Source organism: Oncorhynchus masou, chromosome 9, assembly GCF_036934945.1.
Source record: "Oncorhynchus masou masou isolate Uvic2021 chromosome 9, UVic_Omas_1.1, whole genome shotgun sequence".
Classification (NCBI taxonomy): Eukaryota; Metazoa; Chordata; class Actinopteri; order Salmoniformes; family Salmonidae; genus Oncorhynchus; species Oncorhynchus masou.
The window spans coordinates 10,199,301-10,226,324 of NC_088220.1; the positions used below are offsets into that span (position 1 = coordinate 10,199,301).

The 27,024-nt window shown below is 45.0% G+C and overlaps 1 protein-coding gene across 4 annotated transcripts in view; it reads left to right on the forward strand.

The window, feature by feature from the left end:
• Positions 1-26,694, forward strand: part of LOC135545509 (kinesin-like protein KIF3A) — a 34,925-nt gene extending 8,231 nt beyond the window's left edge. For 2 of the 4 annotated variants that reach the window (XM_064973149.1, XM_064973151.1), the window contains 11 exons: positions 2,834-3,008; positions 4,333-4,422; positions 8,485-8,562; positions 16,324-16,486; positions 16,727-16,907; positions 18,428-18,538; positions 20,631-20,756; positions 20,963-21,016; positions 21,165-21,233; positions 21,372-21,493; positions 25,136-26,694. In XM_064973149.1, coding sequence (XP_064829221.1) covers positions 2,834-3,008; positions 4,333-4,422; positions 8,485-8,562; positions 16,324-16,486; positions 16,727-16,907; positions 18,428-18,538; positions 20,631-20,756; positions 20,963-21,016; positions 21,165-21,233; positions 21,372-21,493; positions 25,136-25,184 — 1,218 coding nt within the window. In that variant the 3' untranslated portion in view covers positions 25,185-26,694. Of the gene's footprint in view, positions 1-2,833; positions 3,009-4,332; positions 4,423-8,484; positions 8,563-16,323; positions 16,487-16,726; positions 16,908-18,201; positions 18,349-18,427; positions 18,539-20,630; positions 20,757-20,962; positions 21,017-21,164; positions 21,234-21,371; positions 21,494-25,135 lie in introns of those variants that run through there. The other 2 variants (XM_064973150.1, XM_064973152.1) reach the window with 2 other exon arrangements.
• The last annotated feature ends 330 nt before the right edge of the window (positions 26,695-27,024 follow it).

Sequence of the window (27,024 nt, forward strand, 5' to 3'; positions counted from 1 at the left end):
GATGGAGGTAGATATGTATAGGGGATAGGGAGGTAGGTATGTATAGGGGTAAGGGAACAGGGAGGTAGATATGTATAGGGGTATGGGAACAGGGATACTGGAGTGATGGAGGTAGATATGTATAGGGGTAAGGGGACAGGGATACTGGAGTGATGGAGGTAGATATGTATAGGGGAGAGGGAGGTAGATAGGTATAGGGGTATGGCAACAGGGATACTGGAGTGATGGAGGTAGATATGTATAGGGGATAGGTATAGTGGTATGGCAACAGGGATACTGGAGTGATGGAGGTAGATATGTATAGGGGACAGGGAGGTAGATGGGTATAGGGGTATGGCAACGGGGATACTGGAGTGATGGAGGTAGATATGTATAGGGGACAGGGAGGTAGATAGGTATAGGGGTATGGCAACAGGGATACTGGAGTGATGGAGGTAGATATGTATAGGGGATAGGTATAGTGGTATGGCAACAGGGATACTGGAGTGATGGAGGTAGATATGTATAGGGGTAAGGGGACAGGGAGGTAGATATGTATAGGGGACAGGGAGGTAGATATGTATAGTGGTATGGCAACAGGGATACTGGAGTGATGGAGGTAGATATGTATAGGGGAAAGGGAACTAGGCAACAGGATATAAGTGTGAGTGATAAGATGATGGAGTGAGTGTGTGTAGGGCCCTTTGTGTGTGTGTAGGGCTCCGTGTGTGTGAGTGTGTGTGTGTGTGTGTAGGGCTCTGTGTGTGTGTGTGTAGGGCCCTGTGAGTGTGTGTGTGTGTGTGTAGGGCCCTATCTACCTGAGTGTGTGTAGGGCCCTGTGTGTGTGTGTGTGTGTGTGTGTGTGTGTGTGTAGAGCCCTGTCTGTGTGTGTGTGTGTGTGTGTGTGTGTGTGTGTGTGTGTAGGGCCCTATGTGTGTGTGTGTGTGTGTGTGTAGGGCCCTGTGAGTGTGTGTGTGTGTGTGTGTGTGTGTGTGTGTGTGTGTGTGTGTGTGTGTGTGTGTGTGTGTGTGTGTAGGGCCCTATGTGTGTGTGTGTGTGTGTGTAGGGCCCTGTGAGTGTGTGTGTAGGACTCTGTGTGTGTGTGTGTGTGTGTAGGGCCCTGTGTGTGTGTGTGTTTAGGCCCCTGTGTGTGTGTGTGTGTGTAGGGCCCTATGTGTGTGTGTAGGGCCCTATGTGTGTGTGTGTGTGTAGGGCCCTATGTGTGTGTGTGTGTGTGTGTGTGTAGGGCCCTGTGAGTGTGTGTGTAGGGCTCTGTGGGTGTGTGTGTGTGTGTACGACCCTGTGAGTGTGCGTGTACGACCCTGTGAGTGTGCGTGTACGACCCTGTGAGTGTGCGTGTACGACCCTGTGAGTGTGCGTGTAGGGCCCTGTGAGTGTGTGCGTGTACGACCCTGTGTGTGTGCGTGTAGGGCCCTGTGAGTGTGCGTGTACGACCCTGTGTGTGTGTGTGTAGAGCCCTGTGAGTGTGTGCGTGTAGGGCCCTGTGAGTGTGTGTGTACGGCCCTGTGAGTGTGTGTGTAGGGCTCTGTGAGTGTGCGTATACGACCCTGTGAGTGTGTGTGAGTGTGTGTGTAGGGCCCTGTGAGTGTGCATGTACGACCCTGTGAGTGTGTGTGTGCGTGTAGGGCTCTGTGAGTGTGCATGTAGGGCCCTGTGAGTGTGTAGGGCCCTGTGAGTGTGTGTGTACGACCCTGTGAGTGTGTGTGTAGGGCCCTGTGAGTGTGCATGCACGACCCTGTGAGTGTGTGTGTGCGTGTAGGGCTCTGTGAGTGTGCATGTAGGGCCCTGTGAGTGTGTGTGTACGACCCTGTGAGTGTGTGTGTAGGGCCCTGTGAGTGTGTAGGGCCCTGTGAGTGTGTGTGTACGGCCCTGTGAGTGTGTGTGTAGGGCCCTGTGAGTGTGTAGGGCCCTGTGAGTGTGTGTGTGTAGGGCCCTGTGAGTGTGTAGGGCCCTGTGAGTGTGTGTGTACGGCCCTGTGAGTGTGTGTGTAGGGCCCTGTGAGTGTGTACGACCCTGTGAGTGTGTGTGTGTAGGGCCCTGTGAGTGTGCGTATACAACCCTGTGAGTGTGTAGGGCCCTATGAGTGTGTGTGTGTACGACCCTGTGAGTGTGTGTGTAGGGCCCTGTGAGTGTGCATGTACGACCCTGTGAGTGTGTGTGTGCGTGTGTAGGGCTCTGTGAGTGTGCATGTAGGGCCCTGTGAGTGTGTAGGGCCCTGTGAGTGTGTGTGTACGACCCTGTGAGTGTGTGTGTAGGGCCCTGTGAGTGTGCATGCACGACCCTGTGAGTGTGTGTGTGCATGCAGGGCCCTGTGAGTGTGCATGTAGGGCCCTGTGAGTGTGTAAGGCCCTGTGAGTATGTGTGTACGACCCTGTGAGTGTGTGTGTGCGTGTAGGGCTCTGTGAGTGTGCATGTAGGGCCCTGTGAGTGTGTGTGTGCGTGTAGGGCTCTGTGAGTGTGCATGTAGGGCCCTGTGAGTATGTGTGTACGACCCTGTGAGTGTGTGTGTAGGGCCCTGTGAGTGTGTGTGTGTACGACCCTGTGAGTGTGTTTAGAGACAGGGCAGTAATAAAAGGTCAATAAAGATACAAGCTTAACTCAGTCTGTGTATCTATTTTGTTAGCTATTTATCAGTCTTATTGCCTGGAGATATATTAGATTAAATAGCAACTTACATCCAACTGGAATCACATTAGAACACTATTATAAATAAATATACAAATATTCCATTTATTTTGATTAAGTCGACCAAGCTCTCGTCCCTTGCTGTTCTCTCATAGAAAGGTTTTGCTCTGTCGTGATATGTATTGTCATAAACCTTCTCCACGGTCAGTGTGCGAACATCGGCCCAGCGGACTACAACTACGACGAGACCATCAGCACGCTGCGCTACGCCAACCGGGCCAAGAACATCAAGAACAAAGCCCGGATCAATGAAGACCCCAAGGATGCCCTGCTACGGCAGTTCCAGAAGGAGATCGAAGAGCTTAGGAAGAAACTCCAAGAAGGTCAGTTAGTGGTCCTCTCTATTGATGCTGTCTTCATTTGGGACAGGAGTTGTAATATGACACACACACTTCTGTGTTCAAGTTAGGATTGGGTCCAAAGTCTTTAAGGGCACTAAGTGTTTGAGGAGAGTTAGCCTGCACTAAGTGTTTAAGGAGATTGACCCTGCACTAAGGGTTTAAGGAGAGTTATTCTGCACTAAGGGTTTAAGGAGAGTCAGCCTGCACTAAGGGTTTAAGGAGAGTTATTCTGCACTAAGGGTTTGAGGAGAGTTAGCCTGCACTAAGGGTTTAAGGAGAGTTAGCCTGCACTAAGGGTTTAAAGAGAGTTAGCCTGCACTAAGGGTTTAAGGAGAGCTAGCCTGCACTAAGGGTTTAAGGAGAGTTAGCCTGCACTAAGGGTTTAAGGAGAGTTAGCCTGCACTAAGGGTTTAAAGAGAGTTAGCCTGCACTAAGGGTTTAAGGAGAGCTAGCCTGCACTAAGGGTTTAAGGAGAGTTAGCCTGCACTAAGGGTTTGAGGAGAGTTAGCCTGCACTAAGGGTTTGAGGAGAGTTGGCCTGCACTAAGGGTTTAAGGAGAGTTGGCCTGCACTAAGGGTTTGAGGAGAGTTGGCCTGCACTAAGGGTTTAAGGAGAGTTGGCCTGCACTAAGGGTTTAAGGAGAGTTAGCCTGCACTAAGGGTTTGAGGAGAGTTGGCCTGCACTAAGGGTTTAAGGAGAGTTGGCCTGCACTAGAGTTGGTTGCACTAAGGGTTTAAGGAGAGTTAGCCTGCACTAAGGGTTTGAGGAGAGTTGGCCTGCACTAAGGGTTTAAGGAGAGTTAGCCTGCACTAAGGGTTTGAGGAGAGTTGGCCTGCACTAAGGGTTTGAGGAGAGTTGGCCTGCACTAAGGGTTTAAGGAGAGTTAGCCTGCACTAAGGGTTTGAGGAGAGTTGGCCTGCACTAAGGGTTTAAGGAGAGTTAGCCTGCACTAAGGGTTTGAGGAGAGTTGGCCTGCACTAAGGGTTTGAGGAGAGTTGGCCTGCACTAAGGGTTTGAGGACAGTTGGCCTGCACTAAGGGTTTGAGGACAGTTGGCCTGCACTAAGGGTTTAAGGAGAGTTAGCCTGCACTAAGGGTTTGAGGACAGTTGGCCTGCACTAAGGGTTTGAGGACAGTTGGCCTGCACTAAGGGTTTAAGGAGAGTTAGCCTGCACTAAGGGTTTGAGGACAGTTAGCCTGCACTAAGGGTTTAAGGAGAGTTAGCCTGCACTAAGGGTTTAAGGAGAGTTAGCCTGCACTAAGGTTTTAAGGAGAGTTTAGAACTGAATTCTGTTCTGCTGTTCCAGGGGAAGAGATTTCCGGGTCGGAGGGCAGTGGATCAGAAGACATGGATGAAGGAGATGACGAGGGAAGAGAGGGACAAAGGAAGCGGAGAGGTAAGGGGCCCCGTTCTCCCTCTCTCCCAACAGGAGTCTGCTAATAGTACTTTGGCTCCTTATGAAGTTCACTAGGCTACTTTGAAGGGTACTAGTTCTCTGTGAATGGCCTTTGGCTTCTGAACTGTACTGGGCTTTGGTTAGAAGGAGTCCACTATATAGGGAACAGGATGCTATTTGGGATGTAGCAGAGAACTGTTCCCCAGTCCCCATGTTGCTTTTTAAAAACGGAATATATGAATAAAATATGTTTCAGAGAAGTTGGGGTTTGTTTATGGAAACTTGCTTCCAGCACTACAGCAGAAAGATGCAATCTGGGGGTGGGGGGAAAGCTGATTCATGAATGCTTCTACATACGCTTATCTTAACCATTTGTGGTTGATGCTATCATCAAAGTTAACTCTCCACACATGTAAAACATATTGGCTCCAAAAGTTGTCAGCGAGATGTTTGTCATGATTATTTAATGTGGGCTTATTTCCTGATGACTAAAATGAGTCAGCGTCCCCTTTTCTAAATAATCGCACAGAGAGAGAGAGAGACAGAGAGAGAGAGAGACAGAGAGAGAGAGAGAGACAGAGAGAGAGAGAGAGACAGAGAGAGAGAGAGAGAGAGAGAGACAGAGAGAGAGAGAGACAGAGAGACAGAGAGAGACAGAGAGAGAGAGAGAGACAGACAGAGAGAGAGAGAGACAGAGAGAGAGAGACAGAGAGAGACAGAGAGAGAGACAGAGAGACAGAGAGAGAGACAGAGAGAGAGACAGAGAGAGAGAGACAGAGAGAGAGACAGAGAGAGACAGAGAGAGAGACAGAGAGAGAGAGACAGAGAGAGAGAGACAGAGAGAGAGAGACAGAGAGAGAGAGACAGAGGGAGGCAGAGAGGGAGGCAGAGAGGGAGGCAGAGAGGGAGGCAGAGAGGGAGGCAGAGAGGGAGGCAGAGAGGGAGGCAGAGAGGGAGGCAGAGAGGGAGGCAGAGAGGGAGGCAGAGAGACAGAGGCAGAGAGACAGAGGCAGAGAGGCAGAGGCAGAGAGGCAGAGAGACAGAGGCAGAGAGACAGAGGCAGAGAGACAGAGGCAGAGAGACAGAGGCAGAGAGACAGAGGCAGAGAGACAGAGGCAGAGAGACAGAGGCAGAGAGACAGAGGCAGAGAGACAGAGGCAGAGAGACAGAGGCAGAGAGACAGAGGCAGAGAGACAGAGGCAGAGAGACAGAGGCAGAGAGACAGAGGCAGAGAGACAGAGAGAGAGACAGAGAGACAGAGCAGAGAGAGACAGAGAGAGAGAGACAGAGAGAGAGAGAGAGAGAGAGAGAGAGAGAGAGAGAGAGAGAGAGAGAGAGAGAGAGAGAGAGAGAGACAGAGAGACAGAGAGAGACAGAGAGACAGAGAGAGAGAGAGAGACAGAGAGAGAGAGAGAGACAGAGAGAGAGAGAGAGACAGAGAGAGAGAGAGAGAGAGAGAGAGACAGAGAGAGAGAGAGAGAAAATAAAAAATCTGCCCTTTATGTTAGACCAAAGGTGGTAAATATGACTCGGTGCCTTCAATGTATTTACTCCCTTTTATTTATTCCACATTGTGTTACAGCCTGAATTCAAAATGGATGAAATATGTTTTTCTTTCACCCTTCTATACACAACAGCCCACAGTGAAAACATGTCTTTTGAAATGCTTTGCACATTTATTGAAAATGAAATACAGAACTGCTATGGTTCTGCACTGCATTATTTAGTGTATTAGAGGGCTGGGTGATATGACCTACAAATATATATATATTATTTATTTACTTATGGACGATTCACAATATACACAGAGGACACCTGCTCTTTTAATGAAATAGACTGACCAGGTGAAAGATATGACCCCTTTTTGATGCCATTTGTTAAATCCACTTCAATCAGATTTTCAAGCATTGAGACAATTGAGACATAGATTGTGTACGTGAGCCATTGAGGGTGAATGGACAAGACAAAATATTTAAGTGCCTTTGAACAAGGTATGGTAGTAGGTGCCAGGCACACCGGTTTGTGTCAAGATGTGCAACGCTGCTGGGTTTTTCACGCTCAACAGTTTCCCGTGTGGATCAAAAATGGTCTACCACCCAAAGGACATCCAGCCAACTTAATACAACCGTGGGGAGCATTGGCATCAACATGGGCCAGCATCTCTGTGGAACGCTTTCGACACCTTGGAGACTCCATGCCATGACAAAGACATTGAGGCTCTTCTGAAGGGGATGCTCTGAATGTCATGTTTAGTACACTGTATATCTAGATTTGTTTGAATGGTTTCTCAAAATTAACTTTGTTGTACAAAGAGAGACAGAGAGAGACAGAGAGAGACAGAGAGTCGAATTTGTAAGTCGCTCTGGATAAGAGCGTCTGCTAAATGACTTAAATGTAAATGTACAATTTAAGTCAAATTGACCGCATTTCAAACAGTCAGCAATAATCTGATGAATTCCCGATTTATAAGTCTTCCACAACCATCAGACCCACTAATAATTTCATTATTTTATCAACATAGTTGAATCTGCGTTTTTGCAATAGTCACTGATCTGTCTATGAAAATGCCCCTTTGGTTACAATTATGCTGATCTGTCTATGAAAATGCCCCTTTGGTTACAATTATGCTGATCTGTCTATGAAAATGCCCCTTTGGTTACAACTATACTGATCTGTCTATGAAAATGCCCCTTTGGTTACAACTATACTGATCTGTCTATGAAAATGCCCCTTTGGGTACAAATCTGCAATTTGAGGAGCTGAAATGTTAACTTCCCTATTGGTGTTTTTTTTAACATCGATTCTTGTTATTCAGGGGTGTGGAACATGGAACTAAAATATACATTCAAATGAAAGTAATATCGCCCAGCCCTAGTGTGTGTGCATCCACTCTCCATGCCTTGCTAAATGTTGCTGGTTGTATAAAGCATTTAGGATTGGCATCTAGGCTGATTGGCTCCAGGTTATATAAAGCATTTAGGATTGGCCTCTCGGCTGATTGGCTCCAGGTTATATAAAGCCTTTAGGATTGGCCTCTAGGCTGATTGGCTCCAGGTTATATAAAGCCTTTAGGATTGGCCTCTCGGCTGATTGGCTCCAGGTTATATAAAGCCTTTAGGATTGGCCTCTAGGCTGATTGGCTCCAGGTTATATAAAGCATTTATGATTGGCCTCTCGGCTGATTGGCTCCAGGTTATATAAAGCATTTAGGATTGGCCTCTAGGCTGATTGGCTCCAGGTTATATAAAGCCTTTAGGATTGGCCTCTAGGCTGATTGGCTCCAGGTTATATAAAGCCCAGCCTGCCAGTCCTATAGATAGGAAGGTACCCATGCCAGTCCTAGGATTGGCCTCTCGGCTGATTGGCTCCAGGTTATATAAAGCATTTAGGATTGGCCTCTAGGCTGATTGGCTCCAGGTTATATAAAGCCTTTAGGATTGGCCTCTAGGCTGATTGGCTCCAGGTTATATAAAGCATTTAGGATTGGCCTCTAGGCTGATTGGCTCCAGGTTATATAAAGCCTTTAGGATTGGCCTCTAGGCTGATTGGCTCCAGGTTATATAAAGCCTTTAGGATTGGCCTCTCGGCTGATTGGCTCCAGGTTATATAAAGCCTTTAGGATTGGCCTCTAGGCTGATTGGCTCCAGGTTATATAAAGCCTTTAGGATTGGCCTCTAGGCTGATTGGCTCCAGGTTATATAAAGCCTTTAGGATTGGCCTCTAGGCTGATTGGCTCCAGGTTATATAAAGCCTTTAGGATTGGCCTCTCGGCTGATTGGCTCCAGGTTTGTTGCTCTTTTTACAGGATCCCACCCCTTGATCTTCCTCGCTTTCTCCTCTCTCTTTCTCTCCCCATCCTTCCATCGCCTCTCTCTTTCTCTCTCTCCCCATCCTTCCATCGCCTCTCTCTTTCTCTCTCTCCCCATCCTTCCATCGCCTCTCTCTTTCTCTCTCTCCCCATCCTTCCATCGCCTCTCTCTTTCTTTCTCTCCCCATCCTTCCATCGCCCCTCTCTGTGTCTGACGTGTCCCTGTTGAGTGTCTACTCTACTCTGTGTTGCAGGCAGTGGCAGCAGCATCAGTAGCTCAGACTCCTCTATAGAGGCACAGACCACTGAGGAGAAACCCAAGGCTCAGACTAGTGAGTGGGAGCAGCTTGCTGTCTGCACTACCAACCCAACCACCAACTGCTAGTTAATATGTTCCAGGGACTGTATTCACAAAGCATCTCCGAGTTGAGAGTGCTGATCTAGGATCTGTTTTGGCTTTTAGGCCTATATCATAATGCTTTTATGGACAATGGGACCTGCTCCTAGATCAACACCTACTCTGAGGAGCCTGTATACATCAGGAACAGGCTAACCAACTACCCCTTCTTAATGTTAAACTCCCCTGCCTGCCCGCCCTGCCAGTCCTAATGTTAACCTCCCCTGCTTGCATGCCTCCCCCTGCCAGTCCTATATATAGAAGGTACCCAGCCTGCCAGTCCTATAGATAGAAGGTACCCAGCCTGCCAGTCCTATAGATAGAAGATACCCAGCCTGCCAGTCCTATAGATAGAAGATACCCAGTCTCCCCCTGCCAGTCCTATAGATAGAAGGTACCCAGCCAGTCCTATAGATAGAAGGTACCCAGCCTGCCAGTCCTATAGATAGAAGGTACCCAGCCTGCCAGTCCTATAGATAGAAGGTACCCAGCCAGTCCTATAGATAGAAGGTACCCAGCCAGTCCTATAGATAGAAGGTACCCAGCCTGCCAGTCCTATAGATAGAAGGTACCCAGCCTGCCAGTCCTATAGATAGAAGGTACCCAGCCTGCCAGTCCTATAGATAGAAGGTACCCAGCCTGCCAGTCCTATAGATAGAAGGTACCCAGCCTGCCCTGCCAGTCCTATTGATAGAAGGTACCCAGCCTGCCAGTCCTATAGATAGAAGGTACCCAGCCTGCCCTGCCAGTCCTATAGATAGAAGGTACCCAGCCAGTCCTATTGATAGAAGGTACCCAGCCTGCCAGTCCTATAGATAGAAGGTACCCAGCATGCCCTGCCAGTCCTATAGATAGAAGGTACCCAGCCTGCCCTATAGATAGAAGGTACCCAGCATGCCCTGCCAGTCCTATTGATAGAAGGTACCCAGCCTGCCAGTCCTATAGATAGAAGGTACCCAGCATGCCCTGCCAGTCCTATTGATAGAAGGTACCCAGCCTGCCAGTCCTATAGATAGAAGGTACCCAGCCTGCCAGTCCTATAGATAGAAGGTACCCAGTCTCCCCCTGCCAGTCCTATATATACAGTGCCTTGCGAAAGTATTCGGCCCCCTTGAACTTTGCGACCTTTTGCCACATTTCAGGCTTCAAACATAAAGATATAAAACTGTATTTTTTTGTGAAGAATCAACAAGTGGGACACAATCATGAAGTGGAACGACATTTATTGGATATTTCAAACTTTTTTAACAAATCAAAAACTGAAAAATTGGGCGTGCAAAATTATTCAGCCCCTTTACTTTCAGTGCAGCAAACTCTCTCCAGAAGTTCAGTGAGGATCTCTGAATGATCAAATGTTGACCTAAATGACTAATGATGATAAATACAATCCACCTGTGTGTAATCAAGTCTCCGTATAAATGCACCTGCACTGTGATAGTCTCAGAGGTCCGTTAAAAGCGCAGAGAGCATCATGAAGAACAAGGAACACACCAGGCAGGTCCGAGATACTGATGTGAAGAAGTTTAAAGCCAGATTTGGATACAAAAAGATTTCCCAAGCTTTAAACATCCCAAGGAGCACTGTGCAAGCGATAATATTGAAATGGAAGGAGTATCAGACCACTGCAAATCTACCAAGAAGACCTGGCCGTCCCTCTAAACTTTCAGCTCATACAAGGAGAAGACTGATCAGAGATGCAGCCAAGAGGCCCATGATCACTCTGGATGAACTGCAGAAATCTACAGCTGAGGTGGGAGACTCTGTCCATAGGACAACAATCAGTCGTATATTGCACAAATCTGGCCTTTATGGAAGAGTGGCAAGAAGAAAGCCATTTCTTAAAGATATCCATAAAAAGTGTCGTTTAAAGTTTGCCACAAGCCACCTGGGAGACACACCAAACATGTGGAAGAAGGTGCTCTGGTCAGATGCAACCAAAATTGAACTTTTTGGCAACAATGCAAAACGTTATGTTTGGCGTAAAAGCAACACAGCAAATCACCCTGACCACACCATCCCCACTGTCAAACATGGTGGTGGCAGCATCATGGTTTGGGTCTGCTTTTCTTCAGCAGGGACAGGGAAGATGGTTAAAATTGATGGGAAGATAGATGGAGCCAAATACAGGACCATTCTGGAAGAAAACCTGATGGAGTCTGCAAAAGACCTGAGACTGGGACTGAGATTTGTCTTCCAACAAGACAATGATCCAAAACATAAAGCAAAATCTACAATGGAATGGTTCAAAAATAAACATATCCAGTTGTTGGCCAAGTCAAAGTCCAGACCTGAATCCAATCGAGAATCTGTGGAAAGAACTGAAAACTGCTGTTCACAAATGCTCTCCATCCAACCTCACTGAGCTCGAGCTGTTTTGCAAGGAGGAATGGGAAACAATTTCAGTCTCTCGATGTGCAAAACTGATAGAGACATACCCCAAGCGACTTACAGCTGTAATCGCAGCAAAAGGTGGCGCTACAAAGTATTAACTTAAGGGGGCTGAATAATTTTGCACTCCCAATTTTTCAGTTTTTGATTTGTTAAAAAAGTTTGAAATATCCAGTAAATGTCGTTCCACTTCATGATTGTGTCCCACTTGTTGTTGATTCTTCACAAAAAAATACAGTTTTAATCTTTATGTTTGAAGCCTGAAATGTGGCAAAAGGTCGCAAAGTTCAAGGGGGCCGAATACTTTCGCAAGGCACTGTAGAAGGTACACAGCCTGCCCTGCCAGTCCTATAGATAGAAGGTACCCAGCCAGTCCTATAGATAGAAGGTACCCAGCCAGTCCTATAGATAGAAGGTACCCAGCCTGCCCTGCCAGTCCTATAGATAGAAGGTACCCAGCCTGCCCTGCCAGTCCTATAGATAGAAGGTACCCAGCCTGCCCTGCCAGTCCTATATATAGAAGGTACCCAGCCTGCCGGTCCTATATATAGAAGGTACCCAGCCTGCCCTGCCAGTCCTATATATAGAAGGTACCCAGCTTGCCCTGCCAGTCCTATAGGTAGAAGGTACCCAGCCTGTTACATGTCAATCTATCTATCCACTATATCAACACTACTGCTACATGTCTATCTATCTAACCACTATATCAACACTACTGCTACATGTCTATCTATCCACTATGTCAACACTACTGCTACATGTCTATCTATCCACTATATCAACACTACTGCTACATGTCTATCTAACCACTATATCAACACTACTGCTACATGTCAATCTAACCACTATATCAACACTACTACTGGGTTTCTGTGCCTCTCAATTTGTCTGTCTCTCCCTCGTTCTGTTTGTCTGTCTCTCCCTCGTTCTGTTTGTCTGTCTCTCCCTCGTTCTGTTTGTCTGTCTCTCTCCCTCTGTCTGTCTGTCTGTCTGTCTGTCTGCCTCTCTCCCTCTGTCTGTCTGCCTCTCTCCCTCTGTCTGTCTGCCTCTCTCCCTCTGTCTGTCTGCCTCGCTCCCTCTGTCGGTTTATCTCTCCCTTTATCTCGTTCTGTCTCTCTGTTTGGGTGTGTCTGTGCCTCCTCTTTGTAGAATCTATAAGACTGTTCCCGCTCACTGTGTAATCTCTTCTTTCTCCTGCTGATGCAAAATGCTTCCTGTTTGACTCTGACTCGCTATTCTCCTCTTAATACAAGAAGACAGAGGTTGGTGCCAAAACATCCTCTATAGACAAATAACTCTCAACTGACCACAATCAATGGCTGTGTTCCAAACTGTACCCTATTCTCCACATTTTTGGCCCGGGTCAAAAGTAGTGCACAAAATAGTTAAGGAGCCGTTTGGGATACAGCCAATGTCTCTGGTCTGGTCTTGGATCTGTATGTGCCCAGGCAACTTCTTTACTCTAGTTGTCAGACAGATCTGGGACCAGGTTATATTTGCAATGTCTTTCAGTGAACTATAGAATGTTTTTAAATTATCAAACTAATTGAATTGACTAACCAGCTTTTAAAGCGAAAAAAAAGAAAAGAAAATCATCAACGGAATGAAATCTATGGTTGAGTCGGTCAGTCAATATGAATGACTGTACTGCGTCTCTGTCAAGGTCTTTCCCATCACGTACGTCTTCATGTCCATGTCTCAGAGAGAGACCTGCTTGACTTATGAATATCTGAAGAGGAAATAACTGCCCTGAGCTTAAGTTAGAAGGAGGCCTGAGGCCTGCACTTTGTCTAGAAACTGGTTCTCAGATGGCTCCCTGTTCCCTTTATGGTGCACTACTGTTGACCAGGGTCCACAGGGTAGTGTACTACTGTTGACCAGGACCCATAGAGTAGTGTACTACTGTAGACCAGGACCCATAGGGTAGTGTACTACTGTTGACCAGGACCCATAGGGTAGTGTACTACTGTTGACCAGGACCCATAGGGTAGTGTACTACTGTAGACCAGGACCCATAGGGTAGTGTACTACTGTTGACCAGGACCCATAGGGTAGTGCACTACTGTAGACCAGGACCCATATGGTAGTGTACTACTGTAGACCAGGACCCATAGGGTAGTGTACTACTGTTGACCAGGACCCATAGGGTAGTGTACTACTGTAGACCAGGACCCATAGAGTAGTGTACTACTGTTGACCAGGACCCATAGGGTAGTGCACTACTGTAGACCAGGACCCATATGGTAGTGTACTACTGTAGACCAGGACCCATAGGGTAGTGTACTACTGTTGACCAGGACCCATAGGGTAGTGTACTACTGTTGACCAGGACCCATAGGGTAGTGTACTACTGTAGACCAGGACCCATAGGGTAGTGTACTACTGTTGACCAGGACCCATAGAGTAGTGTGCTACTGTTGACCAGGACCCATAGAGTAGTGTACTACTGTTGACCAGGACCCATAGGGTAGTGTACTACTGTTGACCAGGGCCCATAGGGTAGTGTACTACTGTAGACCAGGGTCCACAGGGTAGTGTACTACTGTTGACCAGGACCCATAGGGTAGTGTACTACTGCTGACCAGGACCCATAAGGTAGTGTACTACTGTTGACCAGGACCCACAGGGTAGTGTACTACTGTAGACCAGGACCCATAGAGTAGTGTACTACTGTAGACCAGGACCCATAGAGTAGTGTACTACTGTTGACCAGGGTCCACAGGGTAGTGTACTACTGTTGACCAGGACCCATAGGGTAGTGTACTACTGTAGACCAGGACCCATAGGGTAGTGCACTACTGTTGACCAGGACCCATAGGGTAGTGTACTACTGTTGACCAGGACCCATAGAGTAGTGTACTACTGTTGACCAGGACCCATAGAGTAGTGTACTACTGTTGACCAGGACCCATAGAGTAGTGTACTACTGTTGACCAGGACCCAGAGGGTAGTGCACTACTGTTGACCAGGGTCCATAGGGTAGTGTACTACTGTAGACCAGGACCCATAGGGTAGTGTACTACTGTTGACCAGTACCCATAGGGTAGTGCACTACAGTAGACCAGGGTCCATAGGGTAGTGTACTACTGTAGACCAGGACCCATAGGGTAGTGTACTACTGTTGACCAGGACCCATAGGGTAGTGCACTACAGTAGACCAGGGTCCATAGGGTAGTGTACTACTGTAGACCAGGACCCATAGGGTAGTGTACTACTGTTGACCAGTACCTATAGGGTAGTGTACTACTGTAGACCAGGACCCATAGAGTAGTGTACTACTGTTGACCAGGACCCATAGAGTAGTGTACTACTGTTGACCAGGGCCCATAGGGTAGTGTACTACTGTTGACCAGGACCCATAGGGTAGTGCACTACTGTTGACCAGGACCCATAGGGTAGTGTACTACTGCTGACCAGGACCCATAAGGTAGTGTACTACTGTTGACCAGGGCCCATAGGGTAGTGTACTACTGTTGACCAGGACCCATAGGGTAGTGTACTACTGTAGACCAGGACCCATAGGGTAGTGTACTACTGTTGACCAGGACCCATAGGGTAGTGTACTACTGTTGACCAGGACCCATAGGGTAGTGTACTACTGTAGACCAGGACCCATAGGGTAGTGTACTACTGTTGACCAGGACCCATAGAGTAGTGTACTACTGTTGACCAGGACCCATAAGGTAGTGTACTACTGTAGACCAGGGTCCACAGGGTAGTGTACTACTGTTGACCAGGACCCATAGGGTAGTGTACTACTGTAGACCAGGACCCATAGGGTAGTGTACTACTGCTGACCAGGACCCATAAGGTAGTGTACTACTGTTGACCAGGACCCATAGGGTAGTGTACTACTGTAGACCAGGACCCATAAGGTAGTGTACTACTGTAGACCAGGACCCATAGGGTAGTGTACTACTGTAGACCAGGACCCATAGGGTAGTGTACTACTGTTGACCAGGACCCATAGGGTAGTGTACTACTGTAGACCAGGACCCATAGGGTAGTGTACTACTGTAGACCAGGACCCATAGGGTAGTGTACTACTGTTGACCAGGACCCATAGGGTAGTGTACTACTGTAGACCAGGACCCATAGGGTAGTGTACTACTGTTGACCAGGACCCATAGGGTAGTGTACTACTGTAGACCAGGGTCCATAGGGTAGTGCACTACTTTTGACCAGGGCCCATAGGGTAGTGTACTACTGTAGACCAGGGTCCATAGGGTAGTGCACTACTGTTGACCAGGGTCCATAGGGTAGTGCACTACTTTTGACCAGGGTCCATAAGGTAGTGCACTACTTTTGACCAGGGTCCATAGGGTAGTGCACTACTTTTGACCAGGGTCCATAGGGTAGTGCACTACTTTTGACCAGGGTTCATAGGGTAGTGCACTACTTTTGACCAGGGTCCATAGGGTAGTGCACTACTGTAGACCAGGGTTCATAGGGCTCTGTGCAAATGTAGAGCACTATAAAGGGCACAGGGTGTCAGTTGGGACATACACAGAGGTTCTTTTAAAATCACCCTTTAACTTCCTGCTCTAAATCTGATGAATATCTTCTCCAGAAAGTATTGACTGCTGTCTCATCAGCTAATTCATGTCGATACTGTTTTTACTGCTCTGTAGAAGAGCAGCTACTATCTAACACGTTGAGAGTGTATTAAATCTAATATTTGACTAATTGACCGTTGTACTATGATGTGTTGTCTTAGCCTGGTCCCAGGTCTGTTTGTGCACAGTGTGACAATGACCATAGATGTTGGCAAGATAAGCACAAACAGATCTGGAGTCAGACTAGTGCTGTCTAAGCAAACCTACGAATCAGACTGGGTTGGGTGTAGGGTGATGTTCCCCCTGAGATGCAGATCTGAGATCAGCATTCTGTACAGAGGGGAAACTTCCACCCTTAGTGGGTGGGTTGAGGTGGTGGGAACTAAACAATGACACGGCATTAAGAAACATCCATGATGTTATCATCTCTGTGTACTGTCAATTACCTCGACTAACCGTTGCCCCCGCACATTGACTCGTGTACCAGTTTCCCGCTGTAAAAAAATGTAACTGCATTGTTGGTTAGGGGCTCGTAAGTAAGCATTTCACTGTAAGGTCTACACCTGTTGCATTTTGACGCATGTGACTATTAAAATTTGATTTGATTTGATGATGGCTGTGGACTTTGGGGATGGTTCTATAAGTCAAATAGATGACGATCACTGTTATTATTAAAGTTATTATTATTATTATTGTTATTATTATTATTATTGTTATTATTATTATTATTATTATTATTGTTATTATTAAAGGGAAGAAGAAGAAGAAGGTTTCTCCTAACAAGATGGTGGAGATGCAGGCGAAGATCGAGGAGGAGAGGAAGGAGCTAGAAGCCACGCTGGACATGGAGGAGGAGGAGAGGAACAAGGTCAGGGCAGAACTGGAGAAGAGAGAGAAGGATCTCCTCAAAGCGCAGTGAGTCTGGGGTTACAAACATTCCCTATGTTCCCAAGTTTTCCAGAAATCACGGTTGAAGAATAATCTACTGCTTTGAAATATTATCTAACGTTAGCCCCACACCTAGATACCTCTGGATGCCCTCTTGTCGATCAGAGACCACTAGAAGGGTTTAAGGAATATGTCAGAAACTCCATCTAGCCTCCTAAAGCTATTTTCAGATCTACTGAGCCCTGACCTCTAACCTCCTTCTCCCAGGCAGGAGCATCACCTGCTGCTGGAGAAGCTGTCAGCCCTGGAGAAGAAGGTGATCGTAGGAGGAGTGGACCTCCTGGCCAAGGCTGAGGAGCAGGAGAAACTACTGCAGGAGTCTAACAATGAGCTAGAGGAGAGACGCAGGAGGGCTGAGCAGCTCCGCAGAGAGCTAGAGGAGAAGGAGGTACACCGTCTTACACACTGTGTTACAGGGCCTTCAGAAGGTATTCAGACCCTCTTACCTTTTCCACGTTTAGTTGTTACAGCCTGAATTTGAAATAGATCAAATTTAGATTGTTGTGTCACTGGCCAACACACAATACCCCATAATGTCAAAGTGGAGTTATGTTTGTTTTTTTCAAAATTCAGGCTGTAACACAAGAACATTTGTAAAAAGACAAGGGTTGTGAATACTTCCTGGAGGCACTGTACACCATACCATCAACTCAACTGGAGGAGAAGCAGTTCTATCACAGAATATGATATAATCTACAGTACATGGTCGAGGGTAGCCAGGGTCATAGTTCAGACAACTAAAGAGTTGTAAATACATGGCTTAGTGGTTAACTCCCCTTGCTCATCTGACATGTCTCATTTCTGCATCAAAACACTCACCACTACACTTCCTCTGACTGTTTGAGCGGGGTTGATTCTCAGTGATAAGTGACGCTGATGAGGGGTGATATTTTGGTGACATGGCATATGCCCAGCATATTGGGAAACAAAATGAGTCATAACGTATAAACAACTGTCCCATGTCCAACTGGCACCCTATTCCCTACATAGTGCACTACTTTTGACTAGAGCCCTATGACGGGGGAGGGACAAAAATTGAGACTACAGATTATTTTATGGGACAATATATTTATGTTGTTGTGGAGAAAGATGAGTAAATGTATTTAATGGTTCTTGTAATTTTCATGAGAGATGAAAATGTCAGGAATTGTAACTTTTTCATTTGATTTGATTTTTTAAAATATATTTTTAAGGATGTCATTCATTTAAAAAATATATATTATTATTTTTTTTTAAGGTAGTTATTACATTTTGGGTGGGGTGGGGTTGCCAGAATTTCTGGTGAAAAAAATCGAGTCCATGCTGAAAAAGTTTGAAAACCACTGCCTTTAAAGTCTATTAAGTCACACATGTCAGCACCTTACTTGTTCAGATAAGGTGCCTGCTTTGCTTTCCCTGAAAATGGCAATGGCATCTGTCGATGAGCAGAGGAATTGAACATAATAAAAGCTACAAACTGACTCTGGTCAGAAGCAGTGAACTACATAGGGAATAGAGTATCTTTTAAAAATGTACGTAGTTCTGTCCTTGAGCTGTTCTTGTCTAATGATGTTCTGTTTCATGTCATTCTGTATTATGGTTCATGTTCTGTGTTGGACCCCATGAAGAGTAGCTGCTGCTTTTGCAACAGCTAATGGGGATCCTAATAAAATACCAAAATACTCCCATCTTGTTTCCATCAGGGGGAAAAGCCTTCAGGTGTTTCTGCATGTTCTGTTGTCTCCGGCGGACCAGTCTCCTATGTTCTTTACACATTTTTAACGTCAGATTCAGTATCTCCAGCACCAAACCAGTATCTACGTGGAGATAATTAATGAGGTTCAAAAGTGGTGAGGTTTCCCGTTTTAATGATTTAAATAAATGAAATGAAATCCAAAACTCCCTGTCTTGTTTGTGGCGTCCATGCAGGCGGAGCGTCTGGACATGGAAGAGAAGTACTCCAGTCTGCAGGAGGAGGCTCAGGGGAAGACCAAGAAGCTGAAGAAAGTCTGGACCATGCTGATGGCTGCCAAGTCAGAGGTAAGAATGTCCAAGTCCCACAGGACTCTGGTGAAAACTAGTGCACTATATAGTGGGTTCAAACACAGGACTGGGGCCTTGTTGTGTTGTGGATGACCTGCAGCAGGAGCAGAACATTAACACACCTCATTGGTCCATTACTTCATGAACACACCTCATTGGTTCATTACTTCATTACCACACCTCATTGGTTCATTTACTTCATTAACACACCTCATTGGTCCATTACTTCATTAACACACCTCATTGGTCCATTACTTCATTAACACACCTCATTGGTCCATTACTTCATGAACACACCTCATTGGTCCATTACTTCATTAACACACCTCATTGGTCCATTACTTCATTAACACACCTCATTGGTCCATTGCTTCATTAACACACCTCATTGGTCCATTGCTTCATTAACACACCTCATTGGTCCATTGCTTCATTAACACACCTCATTGGTCCATTACTTCATTAACACACCTCATTGGTCCATTACTTCATTAACACACCTCATTGGTCCATTACTTCATTAACACATACACTGACTGTACACAACATTAAGGACACCTTAATATTGAGTTGCACCCCCCTTTGCCCTCTGAACAGCCTCAATTCAACGGGGCATGGACTCTACAAGGTGTCGAAAACTTTCCTCAGGGATGTTGGCCCATATTGACTCCAATGCTTCCCAGTTTTGTGTTAAGTTGGCCGGATGTCCTTTTGGTGGTGGACCATTCTTGATACACACGGGAAACTGTTGAGCGTGAAAAACCCAGCACCGTTGCAGTTCTTGACACAAACCGGTGCGCTTTGCACCTACTACCATACCCTGTTCAAAGGCACTTCAATCTTTTGTCTTGCCCATTCACCCTCTGAATGACACACAGACACAATCCATGTCTCCATTGTCTCAAGGCTTAACATTCCTCCTTTAACCTGTCTCCTCCCCTTCATCTACACTGATTGAAGTGGACTTAACAGGTGACATCAATAAGGGATCATCGCTTTCACCTGGATTCACCTGGTCAGTCTGTCATAGAAGGAGCAGGTGTTCCTAATGTTTTGTACACTCAGTGTATAACACATATAGTTCATACATTCTCAATAATTATTTAGGATACAGACTTCAAAGGTATGCTAAACATCCTTCACCAAAAGGACATTTTCTGTGGCTCTAATTTCAGAAAGATCCAAAAGATCATGCATATCTTTGTGGACATTTCGTATGGAATTGTCCAGAAGCAGTCACGTCAACACACGGCATTGGCTAATTTCTTTGTCAACACACGGCATTGGCTAATTTCTTCATCAATACACGGCATTGGTTCATTTCTTCGTCAACACACGGCATTGGCCCATTTCTTTGTCAACACGCGGCATTGGCCCATTTCTTTGTCAACACGCGGCATTGGCCCATTTCTTCATCAATACACGGCATTGGCTAATTTCTTCGTCAACACACGGCATTGGCTCATTTCTTCGTCAATACACGGCATTGGCCCATTTCTTCATCAATACACGGCATTGGCCCATTTCTTTGTCAACACGTGGCATTGGCTCATTTCTTCGTCAACACGTGGCATTGGCTCATTTCTTTGTCAACACACGGCATTGGCTCATTTCTTCGTCAACACACGGCATTGGCTCATTTCTTCGTCAACACGCGGCATTGGCCCATTTCTTTGTCAACACGCGGCATTGGCTCATTTCTTCGTCAACACGCGGCATTGGCTCATTTCTTCGTCAACACGCGGCATTGGCTCATTTCTTCGTCAACACGCGGCATTGGCCCATTTCTTCTTCAACACGCGGCATTGGCCCATTTCTTTGTCAACACGCGGCATTGGCTCATTTCTTCGTCAACACACGGCATTGGCTCATTTCTTCGTCAACACACGGCATTGGCTCATTTCTTCGTCAACACACGGCATTGGCTCATTTCTTCGTCAACACGCGGCATTGGCCCATTTCTTTGTCAACACGCGGCATTGGCTCATTTCTTCGTCAACACACGGCATTGGCTCATATCTTCGTCAACACACGCCGTTGGTTCAGTGGTAGTCTTGTGGTTGTTGAGAGGTTGTTGTTGTGTTGTCAGATGGCCGACCTGCAGCAGGAGCATCACCGGGAGATCGAGGGCCTGCTGGAGAATATCCGCCACCTCAGCAGAGAGCTACGACTGCAGATGCTCATCATAGACAGCTTCATCCCACAGGAATACCAGGTGTGTGTGTGTGTGTGTGTGTGTGTGTGTGTGTGTGTGTGTGTGTGTGTGTGTGTGTGTGTGTGTGTGTGTGTGTGTGTGTGTGTGTCTGTCTACATGTCGTAGACCTGTGTGGATATGTGTGTCTGTCCATTTATGTTTGTGTGAGAGCGTATTTAGTTAGCACTGATGCTAATATGTTTCCTGCTTCTTCCTGTCTGGTGCAGGAGATGATTGAGAACTATGTACAGTGGAATGAGGACATTGGGGAATGGCAGCTGGTGAGTTCTGCATTCAGCCACAGTGGAATATTTAACCTGAGAATAGTCAGGCTAAGGGGAGGGAGTTTCTCCATTAACATAGACAGTACAGAGCCACGTTGGTGTGATTGCCTCATGCTTATGACATTGTTTACTTGTTGGTCCTCAGAAGTGTGTAGCGTACACTGGTAACAACATGAGAAAACAGACCCCCGTGCCGGACAAGAAAGAAAAAGATGTGAGTTCTTCGTTCACACCGACATAAGAAGACAGGCAAGCATAGTGCATCTGGATAATATTATTTGACCCTCTCTTTATGTTCCTCCTCCACCCTCTCTCTATCCCCCTCTCCTTCCTCTCTCCCTCTCCCCACCAGCCGTTTGAGGTGGACCTGTCTCATGTGTACTTGGCCTACACAGAGGAGAGTATGAGACAGTCACTGATGAAGCTGGAGAGGCCCAGGACCTCCAAGAGTAGTAGGCCCAAGACTGGACGAAGGTAAACCAGCACCACCGCCTGTCTCCCAGCTGCTGCCGGTACATCGTTATCCACCATGAACAATAGTGGTAGTATCAACCAGGGTAACACTACTAATATACCAACCAGGATAACATTACTAATATACCAACCAGGATAACATTACTAATATACCAACCAGGATAACAGTACTAATATACCAACCAGGATAACAGTACTAATATACCAACCAGGATAACAGTACTAATATACCAACCAGGATAACAGTACTAATATACCAACCAGGATAACAGTACTAATATACCAACCAGGATAACAGTACTAATATACCAACCAGGATAACAGTACTAATATACCAACCAGGATAACAGTACTAATATACCAACCAGGATAACACTACTAATATACCAACCAGGATAACAGTACTAATATACCAACCAGGATAACATTACTAATATACCAACCAGGATAACATTACTAATATACCAACCAGGATAACAGTACTACTATACCAACCAGGATAACACTACTAATATACCAACCAGGATAACACTACTAATATACCAACCAGGATAACAGTACTAATATACCAACCAGGATAACATTACTAATATACCAACCAGGATAACACTACTAATATACCAACCAGGATAACAGTACTAATACACCAACCAGGATAACAGTACTAATATACCAACCAGGATAACTAATATACCAACCAGGATAACAGTACTAATATACCAACCAGGATAACACTACTAATATACCAACCAGGATAACATTACTAATATACCAACCAGGATAACACTACTAATATACCAACCAGGATAACACTACTAATATACCAACCAGGATAACACTACTAATATACCAACCAGGATAACACTACTAATATACCAACCAGGATAACAGTACTAATATACCAACCAGGATAACACTACTAATATACCAACCAGGATAACATTACTAATATACCAACCAGGATAACAGTACTAATATACCAACCAGGATAACAGTACTAATACACCAACCAGGATAACACTACTAATATACCAACCAGGATAACATTACTAATATACCAACCAGGATAACAGTACTACTATACCAACCAGGATAACACTACTAATATACCAACCAGGATAACACTACTAATATACCAACCAGGATAACAGTACTAATATACCAACCAGGATAACATTACTAATATACCAACCAGGATAACACTACTAATATACCAACCAGGATAACAGTACTAATATACCAACCGGGATAACACTACTAATATACCAACCAGGATAACAGTACTAATATACCAACCAGGATAACATTACTAATATACCAACCAGGATAACATTACTAATATACCAACCAGGATAACACTACTAATATACCAACCAGGATAACACTACTAATATACCAACCAGGATAACACTACTAATATACCAACCAGGATAACAGTACTAATATACCAACCAGGATAACATTACTAATATACCAACCAGGATAACACTACTAATATACCAACCAGGATAACAGTACTAATATACCAACCGGGATAACACTACTAATATACCAACCAGGATAACAGTACTAATATACCAACCAGGATAACATTACTAATATACCAACCAGGATAACACTACTAATATACCAACCAGGATAACAGTACTAATATACCAACCAGGATAACACTACTAATATACCAACCAGGATAACAGTACTAATACACCAACCAGGATAACAGTACTAATATACCAACCAGGATAACATTACTAATATACCAACCAGGATAACACTACTAATATACCAACCAGGATAACACTACTAATATACCAACCAGGATAACTAATATACCAACCAGGATAACTAATATACCAACCAGGATAACACTACTAATATACCAACCAGGATAACACTACTAATATACCAACCAGGATAACACTACTAATATACCAACCAGGATAACACTACTAATATACCAACCAGGATAACACTACTAATATACCAACCAGGATAACAGTACTAATATACCAACCAGGATAACATTACTAATATACCAACCAGGATAACAGTACTAATATACCAACCGGGATAACACTACTAATATACCAACCAGGATAACAGTACTAATATACCAACCAGGATAACATTACTAATATACCAACCAGGATAACACTACTAATATACCAACCAGGATAACAGTACTAATATACCAACCAGGATAACACTACTAATATACCAACCAGGATAACAGTACTAATACACCAACCAGGATAACAGTACTAATATACCAACCAGGATAACATTACTAATATACCAACCAGGATAACACTACTAATATACCAACCAGGATAACAGTACTAATATACCAACCAGGATAACTAATATACCAACCAGGATAACACTACTAATATACCAACCAGGATAACACTACTAATATACCAACCAGGATAACACTACTAATATACCAACCAGGAAAACAGTACTAATATACCAACCAGGATAACACTACTAATATACCAACCAGGATAACAGTACTAATACACCAACCAGGATAACACTACTAATATACCAACCAGGATAACACTACTAATATACCAACCAGGATAACACTACTAATATACCAACCAGGATAACACTACTAATATACCAACCAGAATAACATTACTAATACACCAACCAGGATAACACTACTAATATACCAACCAGGATAACAGTACTAATATACCAACCAGGAAAACAGTACTAATACACCAACCAGGATAACACTACTAATATACCAACCAGGATAACAGTACTAATATACCAACCAGGAAAACAGTACTAATACACCAACCAGGATAACACTACTAATATACCAACCAGGATAACAGTACTAATACACTGAGTGGACAAATAATTAGGAACACCTTCCTAATATTGAACATCCTTTTACCCCCCGAACAGCCTCACTTCCTCAGGGCATATACAAGGGGTCGAAAGCGTGCCACAGGGATGTTGCTCCGTATTGGTTCCAATGCTTCCTATAGTTGTCAAATTGGCTCTATCTTTTGGGTGGTGAACCATTCTTGATACACACGGGAAACTGTTCTACCATACCCTGTTCTACCATACCCTGTTCTACCATACCATGTTCAACCATACCCTGTTGAACCATACCCTGTTGAACCATACCCTGTTGAACCATACCCTGTTCAACCATACCCTGTTCAACCATACCCTGTTCAACCATACCCTGTTGAACCATACCCTGTTGAACCATACCCTGTTGAACCATACCCTGTTGAACCATACCCTGTTCTACCATACCCTGGTCAACGGCACTTCAATCTTTTGTCTTGCCCATTCACTCTCTGAATGGCTCACAAACACAATCCATGTCTCAATTGTCTCAAGGCTTAAACATCATTTTTAACTGGTCTCTTCCCCTTCATCTACACTGATTTGAAGTGGATTTAAGTGACATCAATAACAGATTCACCTGTTCAGTCTGTCATGGAAAGAGCAGGTGTTCTTTTGTATACTCCGTGTATATTAACCCCATGATCATCTCATTTGCGTCTCAAATGGCACCCTATTCCCTATGGGCCTAGTTCAAAAGTAGTGCACTATATAGGGAAAGGGTGCCATTTGTGATGAAACCCTCCTCCTATCTCCTGACAGGAAAAGATCAGCGAAGCCCGAGGCTGTGATGGAATCCCTGCTGCAGTGAGAGAGCCAATCAGGGCTGGAGCCCCATGTACTGCAATGAATCTACACTGCTTTACCTTAGAATGAACAACAGTCAGTCAATGAATCTACACTACTTTACCTTAGAATGAACAACAGTCAGTCAGTCAATAGTTGAACATGAAGATCTTTATTGTCGTTATTTAAAAAGATTTTCTTAATACACTGTATAGCCAAGTAAGGTTTTAAATGTGAAGGGAGGAGAGGAAACGGTTGGTCGGTCAGGGAAGGAGGGAGCAGGCAGCAGAAACTACTGTAGGACTTAGTTAGCGTCCCAAATGGCGCAGCCTATTCCCTATTTAGTGCACTACTTTTGACCAGAGCCCTATGGGATAACCTATGAGCCCTGGTCAAAAGTAGTGCACTAAATAGGGAATAGGGTGTCATTTGGACCTGCCCCTTAGACTGCTCAAGTCAAGAGGACCTTGTATTATAATAAAGGGAGGCTTGTTGAGGATAGTCAGCTTAATGTTGAGTCTTAATGTAGTCATCGAGCACAGTTCAGTGGGCAACACACAACCTGCGTCACAAATGAAACCCTATTCCCATTATAGTGCACTACTTTTGACCAGGGCTCATAGGGTGTCCTGTAATGTTCTGGTCAAAAGTAGTGCACTAAATAGGGAATAGGGTCCCATTTGGGACGTAGAAAATGCGTCTATGATGAGCACAAGCCATGGTTTTTGAACAGGTCTTCAAAGACGAAAGCCACGACAACAACAAACACTGTTTTGAGATGACGATGTCACTACTCCTACTGGCAGGATGTAATGGATACATCTGATGGCCTTTAACAAAAAAACTATTCCAGAAATGATTGATATGTGCACCACAGGTCATAATGCCCTTATTTCAAGCATCAAACCTATGGGAGTCTAAAGTGTGCTTTAAGCTTTAGTTTCCTTCTTTCTGTCTGAAGGGTAGGACATGCATGCCATACCGCTTCCATAGACGAGTGCGCAACAATGGGACAAACTACACTATATTTAGTCTCCAAATGTTTAGTGAAAACTAATACATTTGCACAATGAGCGCTTATCTTTAAAATGCATCCTTACAGTTGTTGGTTGGCGAGGGTATTTTCACCATATTAGCATGGACGTGACATCAGTCGAAACACCTCAAAATAAACCGTGATATTAATAAGATACTACGAGCTGAAACCAGCCTCTTACGATTCCCCACGTTGCAGCTTTCTGTCATTGTCGTTCGCTATCTGAATGTTCAGAATCGTAGCGCCACACAGACTTCTGTCTTGTCGAGACGCACATCATTTCCTGATGTCAGCTAACCCGTCTATATAGTAATCGCCCATTAAACACTAACTAAGACATTTTTTTGGCACGCTTTGATTACGTCCTTTTCAGCTCATCGTTCATGGTGTATTGTAGTGGAAGCAAAGTGTCTTCATTTTGGAATTTACTGTATTTAAAATGTTTACATTACTGAGCCCCCCCCCTGTATTTTGTTAATTTATTAAATTATTGCACATGTCTAATCTCACTCTCTTTCTTTGTCTCTTTAGATTTGATTTGTCTGGTTGCCGTGTGATTTGTCTGGTTGCCGTGTGATTTGTCTGGTTGCCGTGTGATTTGTCTGGTTGCCTTGTGATTTGTCTGGTTGCCGTGTGATTTGTCTAGTTGCCGTGTGATTTGTCTAGTTGCCGTATGTAGCATGTTTTAAGATTGGAATCAGGCTAGGTTTCTTCCTCTAGGTTTCTTCCTCTAGGTTTCTCCCTCTAGGTTTCTTCCTCTAGGTTTCTTCCTCTATGTTTCTTCCTCTATGTTTCTCCCTCTAGGTTTCTTCCTCTAGGTTTCTTCCTC